Genomic DNA, 12,823 nt, shown 5'->3' with positions numbered 1-12,823 from the left:
GTATTTAAGCTGAAACTGATATAGTGAAAAATGGTGGGAATACCAAAGCAAAATTTTAAGAAGGAGCATCATGGTTTGATTTCACTACCCTGACCCAGGTCTTTAAATATAGTGTTAGGGTTTTATTGCTAAATAATATTGGAAACATTTATCAACATGTCTGTTTCATGGTATAACTTGTATGGGTGAAATGCTGTTTTATCTGTGCATTTCGAATTAGATTATATAAAGAAGAACAAATGTGAATGTTGTCTCCTGTATCAAATTTCTCCTTTTGTCTTCTGATTCTTGTTGTGGTAGTGTATTTACTCCTTTTTGGCCAGTTGAGCCCCAGAAAAAAGAAGAGCTTCAAGCAAGTACATGATGGCATGTTTAATTTTTTTCCCCTTTTAGCTTGCCTACATATTTTATGGTTTATAAAGTATGTATTGCAGCTCTGCCATGTTCATTTTGAAAATTCCATTTAAGAACCAAAGTTGTAAGGACAAGTAAACAATCTCAAATTTCTTGTTGGACTTTATATTTTCTTTTTATAGTAGGAGACTCTGAATTAATATTAAGTAAGAATTGGGCTCAGTCACAATTACTCTGTAGAGGCTTTTGATATGCTTTTCAGACACAATATTTCCTATATTCAGATAAAACAACACAGAACAAATCAGTTATTAGGTTGTTATATATATTTTTTAAGAATTAGAGGTTTTTCATCTCTCATTTCCATATTGTGAGATTTTGTGTTTCAAAGTATTTTTGATATCAACCTAAACATTTTGGTTATAATTATTTAATTTATCCTATTGCTTTCAGATAGTGTCTTATTCTTCCTTATATTTTATTCATACAAAGTTTTGTTTGGCTTATATACTTACTAAGTTACATGTTTAAAATTAGGGGTCAACAAACTGACTAGAGGGCCAAATCTGGATTGCCACCTTTGTTTGAAAGTAGAGTTTTGTTGGAACCCAGCCACACTCATGTATTACCTATGGCTGCTTTCACACTACAATAACAGAGTTGAGTAGTTAAATGAATAGTGAATGACCCATAAAACCTGAAATTATTTACTATCTGGCTCTTTATAGATAAAGTTTGCTGACCCCTGCTTTAAATTGCAGAGAGGATTTAATTTGGGGATTGGCCACCTATTCCATAGAATATTTTGGAGTATATTAAGGCAATTCACTACTTGCAGTTTCTTCACATATTGAGCCTTTGCGTAGGCAGGCAGTTGAAATTCCTATGGATCAGTGATTTGTGAGTTGATTAACAACAGGAATATGTAAGACCACCTCCCATAAACTTAAGGAATTAGTGTTATTAATTTAGAAAAGATCATTTTCTTTGAGCCTCTGTTTCCTCAAGTGAGGAAATTGGACTAGATAATCTTTAAGGTCACTTTTACTTCTGTGGTTCTAGCATTAACTCTCTGCACATTGTATTTTCATTTTGAAAAGTAATTTATAAGTATTGGAAGATGGAAGAACTTTTTATTCTGAAATTTTATTATTGAACCAACAAGCTCAATGCTGAGACAAAAAATATCATTTGTAAGTCAAGGTTAAATCCAGAGTCTGAATTTGAGATGCTTAAGGAAGTGGAAAATGATTATTTCTTTTTTTCCACATTAGCCCCTCCTTTATTCTTTAAATATCATTTTAATTTAATACATTATGCATCCATGACATTTTTCTTTGGATTTTTACCTTTTCTGTTTTACATGGGAAAATATTCAGCTGTACAGTTTGGGGAAATTTTCAGATTGGTTATTTTTTATGTTCAGTAGAACTGAAAATCCAACATTTTTTTAATCTTAAGAATTCTTGCTAAAATATAGAAGGCAGATAAACCATATATTCTTTGCCATTCTAAATTATTTTAGTAGAATGCATATAAATTATTTCATAGCTACTTTATAAAATTAACTGCCTATTGTGGATTTCTGTGTCTCATTTTGAAGTCCTGGGGTTTTCCTGACATCAGTGTAATAATTCAAAAATAAGTTATACAGTCAATATTGTATTCATTCATTTTCTCTGTGGGCATTAGTGTTTAAGTAGTCCTCTTCCCAAATCTTTTCCATCTAGTATGTAACAAATATAATTTTTGTAATGCATATTTTATTAGGTACCTTAAGATTCATTCCTAATAGAAAAATTTGGTATATTCACAGAATGAGATATTATACAGCACTCAAACAAATGAACCATGGTTACATGGAATAATGTGAATGAGTATTAGCAGTATTATACTGAATGCAAAGTAATGTCCAAAAAGACTACATAAAATGATACTTTTTTATAAAGTCACAAACAACTAACACTAAACATTATTTGTCTTGGGAATACATATAAGATAAAACAGTATTTAACAACAATAAAAGCAAAGGAGTGATAATGAAATCCTTAGGTTGGAGGACACAGGGGAGAGATGGGTTGGGGGGAAGAACAGATAGATAGTATTCTGCCAGTTTTCTAGTTCTTGTGTTCACATTTATTATAAGTAAATATAAACACAAAAGCAAGCCATGCATGGACCAGTGATGAGAGTATATCATGAGCCAAGGAGTATGATTAATCAATCAAACTCATGTACCTGAGATCAATTAAATCAAAAAAGACAAAACGTGTAAGAATTAGACATTTATATATTTATTTAAAGCCACTATTGGCACATGCCTTGGACAGTTGTTGTGATCAAACATATTAACATTTTTGCTGTCTAATGTAAAGATTTTAGCCTAGAAAATGCCCACTGGCAAAACTAATGGTATTATATTTAGCCACTATTGTTAACACCACTTGGTAATTTTATGTAGATATCATTTTATAGTAAATCTTATATATTCATGTCTGTGAAACTTTGCTTCCTTTATATAGGAGTTTCACAACCTGAAATAAATGTGCATATTACACAGTGAAAATGTTCCTTATATTAATGAAACCAAGGGTGATATTTATGTCTCCTTTTTGTGTAAGTTTACTTGCCCTTCTATATTCATTTTTTGGTAATATTTCATTGCAGATATGTACACATTTTGCACAGTCTTAACTCACTCTTTGCAATGATAATGTTAAATCAGATGAAGTCCTATTACTAGTAGGTCTTACCAGCAGTGTCCTAAGTGCCGAGTTCCATTTTGGTCATAAATGATGGTCTGGTTTAATACTGCAGAGCATTTTAAGCTAAGCATTTTGAGAGCAGCTTCTGCCTTTCTTTTTCTTGTGGCAACGTGTTGCTAAAGCGCTTACAGAGACACTGGTACATTAAACAGGGCTTTCCCTTTGTTTTCTTACATTGCTGTAGTTTTTGTTTGTTTGTTGTTTTTTTACCAAAGCATTTTGCTCAGATTCACTTAATGCATGCATGTATTCAAACACTAGTATCCATTTCTCACCAGTCGGTATGATAGCAACACTCAGCCCTCATCTAGTTTCAGAATGTATGCTCTACTTGGTTATCACTGATGCGTTTTTGTTCTGTTTGTATGTAGGTCCTATGCATAGTCAATTGGAAACCCTGAGCGACTCTTGGGCGCGCCTGAAACATAACAGAGACTGGTTGTGCAACTCCTCTAACTCCTTTGAGTCTGATTTTGATCTTACCAAGTCTTTGGGAGTTCACACTTTGATTGAAAATGTTGTAAGCTTTGTGAGTGGAGATGTGGGGAATGCCCCAGGTTTTAAAGAGCCAGAGGAAAGTATGTCTACAAGTCCCCAAGCCTCCATCATTGCAATGGAACAGCAACAGTTAAGGGCAGAAGTAAGTCTTTGATATTTACTCCTTGTGAGGGACTATGGAAACTTAAACTGAACCACTGAATGTACAATTGTAGGAAAAACTTTTCCTTTTCTTCTATTCCTTGCCTCCCCCTTTCCTTCACTTGAGCTTTTTTTTTTTTTTTTTTTTTTTTGTGGTATGCGGGCCTCTCACTGCTGTGGCCTCTCCCGTTGCGGAGCACAGGCTCCGGACGCGCAGGCTCAGCAGCCATGGCTCACGGGCCCAGCCGCTCCGCGGCATATGGGATCCTCCCAGACCGGGGCACGAACCCGTATCCCCTGCATCGGCAGGCGGACTCTCAACCACTGCGCCACCAGGGAGGCCCCACTTGAGCTTTTTGATGTTGCTATCTTAACCAAAGCAGCCTGGTAGTTTGTTTGAAGTGAACAATAGTGCACAAGATACTCTAATCACTAAGTCTTTCCTTGTCTCCTAGAAACTAGAGTGAGATTGGTTGGTGACTATACAGATCTGCTCTTAGAGTCCCCATTTTTGACCCATTTGTCTCCGTTTAAAAAGGGCTAGATTAGAACACCATGCTAATAATGATAAATGCTAAAATTAGTGAGCATTGCCTCCAAATATCTCCCTCAAAATATTTATTAATGATTGTGGTTTTAACATGTCCTCAAATTCTTTGATACTCTTCCCTCCAGGAGGTGGAGCTTAATTTTCCTCCTCTTGAGAGTAAGCTGGAATTAGTGACTTAGAGCCAACAGAGTATGAAAAGGGGGAAAAAAATACAGTAATTTCACATTACAGATACCTGGCAGACATCACCTTAACCAAGTGATCAAGATTAATATCACCAGTAATAAGTTCTGGTGATATCATGTACCCTGATAAGAATGTGATGAGAGGGGGACTTTATAGTATTCGTCCCCAAATCCATACATGTAGGCCAAACATGAGAAAGCATCAGGCAAACCCAAATTGAGGGACATTCTATAAAATACACAAACAGCCCTTCATAGATGTCAAGGTCATGAAAAACAAAGACAAACTGTTCACAGACTAAAGGAGACAAGACAACTAAATGCAACGTGATATCCTGATTTGGATCCTGGAACATAAAAGGGACATTATGGGAACTCTGGTGAAATCCAGATAAATTCTGTGGTTTACCAATGTTAATTTGTTTTCATAAATGTACCATAGTTTTGTAAGATACTAACATTAGGAGAAGCTTGGGGAAAGGTATACAGGAACTATCTGTACCATCTTTACAATTCTTCTATAGATATAAAATTATTTCGAAATAAAAAGTTTATTTTTTTTTTAAAAAAAAGGAGGGTAGGCCAGTGGACTGCTGTGGTGGATATTTGTCCTCCTAGGGAAGATAGAGCCAGAAGTTCAAGAGAACCACAGAGAAACCTTTTGGAAATACTTCTAATTCTTGAACTAAAGAGTATTCATTCTATATAATGTTATAAGTAAAGGAAGCAGTATCCATACTACTTGATGCTTTTGAAATCACGTTTATCTCCTCATGAGCATCACAATAGCTCTGTGAGTAGATTAAAGTACTATTAACCTCATTTTATACATGAAGAAACTGAGACTCAGGAAATTGAGTTTCCCAAGGCTACACAGTCGTTGGAATACTCTGGCCTTGAAACTAGATCTCCTACATCCAAATTTACTGCTTTTCCTATTGTACTATGTAGCCTCTTTTATACTGAAGTATGCTTATAGAGACCTTAGAGATATTTTAATTTTTAAAGTCGTAATAGTAAAATAAATGTTTATCTTAATAGAATAGATTCCTAAGAAATATCAGAATTTTCTGTGTGCTAAGTAATATATTGTCTGTGACGTACAGAGTTATTTGTGTCTCAGTTCAGTGAAGAATTCTAAAATATGTTTATTTTATTTTTTCTCAAGCTTCGTTTAGAGGCACTTCATCAGATCCTTGTACTATTGTCTGGAATGGAAGAAAAAGGCAACATCTCTCTGACAGGAAGCAGATCAAGCTCAGGTTTCCAGTCATCCACTCTGCTCACATCTGTGAGGCTGCAGTTTCTAGCAGGGTGTTTCGGTTTAGGCACTGTTGGACACGCAGGAGCCAAAGGAGAGAGTGGCCGATTGCATCACTATCAGGTAGATGACAGAACTGTCATGGGAGGTTGACATCTTTTAGTATATTCAGATTTTAACTGTATTTTTACAACACCAGTTTAATAATGCTAAACTTTTTGGTGTTTAGAATTGAGGTTTAAAAATATAAAGACCTAAGTGACTTAAAGATACCTCATTGGTTTAGTTTCCTGATTATAGCTGAGGTTAGATAAGCCATTAGGTAAGCCATTGGTACTATTGTACTTTTAGATTCTTTGCTGGCTCAGTTTTATTAACCCTTAGCCAAATTGCATAGAGGTAGATCTAAGTTGGGATAAGGATTGGTGTTTGGGAGGATGGGTTTCAAGAATTCACATTTTAGACTTGATCATTTTACCAAGTTTCTCTGATTGCTTGAACTGTTTTTTTGAAGTGTTGTCTTTATGTCTTCCATGTTTAGAGAGGAAAAATGCTTTGTGGGAAAGGAGAGAGATTATATAGAATCAAGAATTTTCAAGCATTGAAAAATAATTTCATTATAAAACTTTTATATACTGAAATATACTAAATAATTAAAAACCACCATAGGGCTCTAGCATAGGCTAGGAATAAAATGCTTTTACTTTCATTTGGGTAGGAAGTGTTGTTGTTAATAGAAAAGGTAAATCTTTGTGTGTAATTTAGGATGGGATCAGAGCAGCTAAGAGAAATATTCAGATTGAAATCCAGATGGCTGTGCATAAGATTTATCAACAGTTGTCTGCTACTCTGGAGAGAGCCCTGCAAGCAAACAAGCATCACATTGGTGAGTAACTGCACATGCAAATATAAGGTGCAAGTAACATTTTGGCCTGAGGTTATGCTAGGTAGCTGATGTTCTGTGTTTAACATTAGGTCAGCTTATAGGTAAAGAATAAATACTTGAAAGTGTAATAGTGTTCCATACTACTATTTATATTTTGGAATATGATTTATTTTAGTAAATGCTTTGTTAACTTTAAAGAAGATTCTCAACTGCCTTTCTTTCTTTCTTCTTTTTAGAAGCCCAGCAGCGTCTCCTTTTGGTTACAGTTTTTGCCCTGAGTGTCCACTATCAACCAGTAGATGTTTCTTTGGCGATTTCCACTGGTCTGCTAAATGTATTGTCTCAGTTATGTGGCACAGACACCATGCTAGGACAACCTCTTCAGTTGTTGCCAAAAACGGGTGTTTCCCAGCTAAGCACAGCTTTAAAAGTGGCTAGTACAAGATTGCTCCAGATTCTAGCCATCACTACAGGGTGAGCATTGTAGATGTCTTGGTAGAACTGTTTGGGGCCTGGTCTTTCACATTTTAGTGATTTCCATTTCACCATAATCTCCTTTATGTGTTTAAGCACATTTGCCCTTCTATGTAATTACCATTTATTTTTTTCCTGTTATTTCATGTTATTTCATGTATATGTTATTTCAGGACCTATGCTGATAAACTGAGCCCCAAGGTAGTTCAATCTTTGTTGGATCTACTCTGCAGTCAGTTGAAGAATTTGTTGTCCCAGGCCGGTGTACTACTTATGGCCTCTTTTGGAGAAGGAGAAGAGGATGAAGAAGAGAAGAAAATTGACTCCAGTGGAGAAACTGAGAAGAGAGACTTCAGAGGTATCGTAAATCTTTTTTCTCTGTCATTATTTACAAGCATTTATTGAATCCACATTGTGTGAATATCATTAGAATGTAGAGTTCTTTCTATTGTGAGGCATGAGAGGATTTTTATTTGTTCATTTAGAAACCCCTTTTTTCTCCAAATATGTATGGTTTAGAGGTACCTCTGACTGAACTTCCTCTCTTTAGAGTTGGTTAACCCTGTTGTAGCAACTGTACCACTCAGTGTCTAAGTTCAGCCTCTCCTTGGCTGTTGTGGCTCTAGAACTTAGAGGTTCTAGGTGACTTATTTCCCCAGATTATGTTCTTGTAGCATTTGATCCTGACAGCCCATCTCTTGGGTTGCATTCTTGTTTTAAGTGTTCCGCCAGGACCAAGGGTTTTATTATTTGGGAATTGGGTTAGAATTAGGGAAGCTGAACTTCTTGCTAGGCTGTTCTGCTCTCTAGTCACTAAAAAATTCTTCATTATACTTAGCCATAATAATTTTTGCTTGCTGTAATATGGTCATCTCCTTACAGCTTTTAAAAACTATAGTGAACATTGGTGGGAATTCCCTCGTGGTCCAGTGGGTAGGACTCTGTGCTTTTGCTGCTGAGGGTGCGGGTTCAAGCCCTGGTTGGGAAATTAAGATCCTGCAAGCTGCATGGCGCAGCCAAAAAAAAAAAAAAAAAAAAAAAAAAAAAAAAATAGTGAACATTGTATTTCAGTAGAACGTGAACCCTGAAGTATACATGTCTGTTATAGATTAAGGGAATAAAGGTCTAAAACTGGTCATTTATTCAATGTCTTATTACCATAATAAGCTCTGGGAGCCATTAAATCCTTCCTGGACTAGATAGATAGATAGATAAATGGATAGATAAAAGTAAGAGTAATAGACACAACCTTCCAAGACTGTTGTGAGAGTTAAATAATATAATACTTGTAAAGGACTTAGAGCAGTGTCTAGCACATAGTAAGAGCTCAATGAATGTTAATGTTAATATTGGAATATTATAATAAATAATATTTAAATAAATAAAGTAGTAGTTAAATAATATTAATACTGTATAGATAGGTGGGTGGATAAAGGAATATGCTGGGGGTACAAAAATGACAAAACATTATCTCTGCCCTCAAGGACCTTCTAGGGAAATAAGGAAGGTAGATGTTTAAACAGATAATTACAGTGTAATACAATAAGCTCAGAAGAAATAGCTAAATCTCTTAGGTCAGAATCTAGGAGGATGTATGAGTCTAATTTAGGGCTAGCTTTTGGTTTCAGAGGCTGAACCTCTGGCAAGTTACTTCTTCTTTATATAGCAAGTATGTTGCTTATACAAAGAGCATGGGCAGACTCACAAGGTATGATAAAATAAAAACAGGCTTTTAATGCCACCTCCCTTTTTCCTGAGATCCAGTTTGGGGATACAGGGTTGTTCAGGTAATAGTTTCTTACCACTCTGTTGAGTACTGCACATATGGACGGCAGGGAAGACACAGTAGAGTTACTTCTCAGCCTATAGCTCCCCAAGAAAACTGGATCCTTCCATATCCAGTAAAAAAAGAAACTGTGATGAATCTCAGCAGGTGTAACAGCAGACTGAGTCCACATCCATTCCCCTCAGGTTGCACCCATTCTATTTATGGGGATGGCTGGGAGTGAGACTGAGTCTAGTCAGCGGTGGCCAGGCATTCAGAGGCAGGTGGACCAGGTATTAATAACGCCACATACTCTCTAAAATACTTAACTGAAAGTAAGGTGTACTCTTCATTTCAAACGTAGTACTGATACTGAAACATAAACTGTATCATCAAGTTGTCTTAACGAGCTTTATATTTAAGGTCTCCAGGCTTTAATTAATATAATTAATTTAGTGTCTTGTTACAGAAATACTTGCTGGGAGTGAGAGTGGGGTAGGATGGAGGCCTCCTAAAAGAGATTTTCCTAGGGATCTCTACCAAGAGAGAAAGTTTCATGGAAGAGGTAGCTTTGAACTGGATTTTGAAGGAATGTGTAGGAACAAGGTTGGAGTGAGACATAGCTACCTAGGGCAGGCTAATAATTTTATATTCTTCAAACTAATGTAATAAATGTTTGTATATTAGCAAAGACTAAAGACTAAAGAAGAGGTAGAGTACTGTGAAGAGGAAATGTAGAGAAGGCGCTCTTAGCTTTTTCTCTAATTATCCCTAGCAGGTTAGTTTTGTCATAGACCTGCACACCCATCTCAGCAAAAAAAAAGCCCTCCAGTTAAAAAGATGTCTATGAAGATAGATTAATGGCTCTTCAGACATGCCATTTGGCAGGGGGTGGTCTCCCCTCTATCACAAGTGATTTGTCTGTGTATTTCTTAATTTGATGTGCCAGGATCTCCCTAAAAGGAGTGCCTGTCCAAATTGTTACGATTTTCCATGTTTTAAAGCCCCTTAGGGATTGACATTCTGGGAATCTACCCCACTGGCAAACTTCTTCACCTTGGCTTTGAGTGGGTCTTAGCCAGGCTAGGGAGGTATGAAAGTTGTTGGACGATATGAGAACATGGCATGTTAGAGGAAGAGCAGAAAGTTCTTTGGCTTCAAAATGTACAGGGGGGAGGCAAGCTATTAGAGAGAAACTATTAGAGAGGTGATAAGAGTGTTGATACTGGTGGGAAAATTGGGATGATTGTTTAGAGCAAGTTTGTGGAAAGATCTTTTACATAGAGTTTAAGGTCAGGCATACCAGACCCAGGCCTACAAATTTGTTTCTTTGTAGAATATGAAACCACAAAGTCTTTTTTAGAGATTAATTCTTTTCTTTTTTTTTTTTTTTTTTGGTACGTGGGCCTCTCACTGTTGTGGCCTCTCCCGTTGCGGAGCACAGGCTCCGGACGCTCAGGCTCAGCGGCCATGGCTTACGGGCCCAGCCGCTCCACAGCATGTGGGATCTTCCTGGACCGGGGCACGAATCTGTGTCCCCTGCATCAGCAGGCGGACTCTCAACCACTGCGCCACCAGGGAAGCCCTTCTTTTTTTTTTTTTTAATATTTATTTATCTATTTTTGGCTGCGTCGGGTCTTAGTTACAGCACGCAGGATCTTTTGTTGCGGTGCGCGGGCCTCTCTCTAGTTGTGGCGTGCGGGCTCCAGAGCGCATGGACCCTGTAGTTTGCTGCACGTGGGCTTAGTTGCCCTGTGGTGTGTGAGATCTTAGTTCCCCGACCAGCGATCGAACCCATGTCCCCTGCTTTGGAAGGCGGAACCCATGTCCCCTGCTTTGGAAGGCGGATTCTTAACCACTGGACCACCAGGGAAGTCCTGAGATGTAATTCTTAATTTGACTGGGGCAGAGGGTAGGGGAGGTGGTGGACAGATGATGGACTTTTTGAAAATGTGATCAAAGTTGTCAACTTTCTTACTAGTCAAATGCACACACAGACACAGTTTTGTTTTGTTTTTAAAGAATATTTTTCAGTTTGAGGCATTTATTTTATTTTACTTTATTTTTGGCTGTGCAGCGTGGCTCGTGGGATCTTAGTTCCCCAACAAGGGATTGAACCCAGGCCCTCAGCAGTGAAAGTGCTGAGTCGTAACCACTGGAGTGCCATGGAATTCCCCAGACAGTTTTTCATACAATTTTAGGGGGTTTACAGACCATCTCCCTCAAATTCTATCTAGTAGAACTCTAGACTTGGATAGAGAACTGTTACTTTTTAGAATAGCAGTAAAAAAAGAAAAATGCACAAAACCAAGTACACATACTTTATTCTATCAAGCTCATTGTTATTGTACACAGCTGTAAAAGATGTTATGTTTGACTCTATGTTCTGACCTTTCTCCTGTTTTTTAAGTTTTAAAAATTCAGCATCTAACTGACAACCTAGGTTTTGAATTAGGTGTGTGCTTACTGCATTCTAAATGTCATTTGATATAAGACTGTTTCCTGTTGGCTTTTGGTTGTAATGTAAACTTGTCTATTCACTCTTTAGTTACTCTTAGGAAACAACGTGCAGCCGAACTGCATCTGGGGGATTTTCTAGTTTTTCTTCGCAGAGTTGTATCTTCAAAAGCAATTCAGTCAAAAATGGCTTCCCCAAAGTGGACAGAGGTGCTTTTAAACATAGCATCTCAGAAATGTTCTTCAGGTATGTGACCTTTGTCTTATTTTACAGTATTTTGTACATCATGTGTGTTTTATTCAGATAACAACATTGGATACTTGACCTTGATTTTAAGGCTTTTCTTTCTTGTTTTATGAGTACTTATTTGATTGCAAGAAAAGTAATCTCAGGAGTAAAAATTGAGAGGAATTAATAATAGAAGGTAGTACTGGAGAAGATCATGGATTTAATGCAGAGAAGTTGGCTCTAGTTCAGATTACAGTAATAAAAATAAGCAGAGAACATCCTGTTTAATATGATAATTTAACACAGATTTTGAGTTTACTTCTTGGATTATCAAAATGCAGATTGGAGTTTGTCTGTTCTTTCTTATCATGATATGATTTCTGTTGCCTTGATTTGTAACTTCTGATTGTATGCTATCTATGAGAGTTCTATATAATAAGCTTAATTCCTGGTTCTTAGCCTAAAAGTCTGGTCTGCTTGTATAGATTATTATCAGTCCTTTCCTAATCTGTTTTTTTTTATTGTGATAAATATACATAAAATAAAATTTACCATTTTAACCACTTAAGTGTACAATTCAGTGACAGTAAGTACATTCACAATGTTGCTCAACCATCACTACTCTCCATTTCCAGAACTTTCTCATCATCCCTGGTCTTTCTTAAATGTGCTGAAACATAATATAGTCTTCTATGGTACATGCTGTTTTATATGTGTACACTCTCAATATAGTTTATTGGTGTTTCTTTTTACTTTTTTTAATGTGTATTCAATTTTTTAAAAATTCAGATCCTGTATCTTTAAGATTGGCATAAACAAAAAAAGAATACAGACAACTTATTATTAACATAACAGCTGCAGTTGTTAACTGCAAAAATACAGTAAAATGGAGTCATACTAAATGTTAATGTTCTTACAGCAAATTATCTCAGTCATTTTGTGGTAGCAAATTCTGGCAAGAAATTCATTTGCTGTTAAAAGTATTTAAAGAATTTCCAAAACTGATCATCTGTGCTGCAAATAAAACAGCAGTTTATTCAAAAGAGCCCTTACCTTTCTCTTATTTTCTTAAAAGATCTGCCATTTACAGGTAACTACTATTTTCAGATCGGTTGGTCAAACCAGGGTTCTTCTGTAAATACGCATCTTAGCTTTATATATAGTAAGTTTATACTCATTTTCCCAATAGTTTTCAACTAGTATAACTTACAGTAGCTTTTTTTCTCCTTTAATAAGGTAAGCCTTCTGTAATATTGAT

At 36.4% G+C, this 12,823-nt stretch overlaps 1 protein-coding gene across 1 annotated transcript in view; it reads left to right on the top strand.

Annotated features, from left to right (window-relative positions):
* The window catches only part of HERC1 (HECT and RLD domain containing E3 ubiquitin protein ligase family member 1), a gene marked incomplete at its 5' end in the record, with an annotated part of 168,081 nt that overhangs the window by 64,347 nt on the left and 90,911 nt on the right, over positions 1-12,823 (top strand). Inside the window, 6 exons of the mRNA XM_079700457.1 lie at positions 3,491-3,759; positions 5,662-5,877; positions 6,520-6,640; positions 6,877-7,114; positions 7,288-7,472; positions 11,428-11,583. Of these exons, the coding sequence (XP_079556583.1) occupies positions 3,491-3,759; positions 5,662-5,877; positions 6,520-6,640; positions 6,877-7,114; positions 7,288-7,472; positions 11,428-11,583 (1,185 nt within the window). The remainder of the gene's footprint in view (positions 1-3,490; positions 3,760-5,661; positions 5,878-6,519; positions 6,641-6,876; positions 7,115-7,287; positions 7,473-11,427; positions 11,584-12,823) is intronic.

This window comes from Hyperoodon ampullatus (assembly GCF_949752795.1).
Source record: "Hyperoodon ampullatus genome assembly, chromosome: 3".
In the NCBI taxonomy this organism is placed as follows: domain Eukaryota; kingdom Metazoa; phylum Chordata; class Mammalia; order Artiodactyla; family Ziphiidae; genus Hyperoodon; species Hyperoodon ampullatus.
Note: the sequence above shows the minus strand (reverse complement) of the source record. Positions and strands in the feature narration are given on the sequence as shown.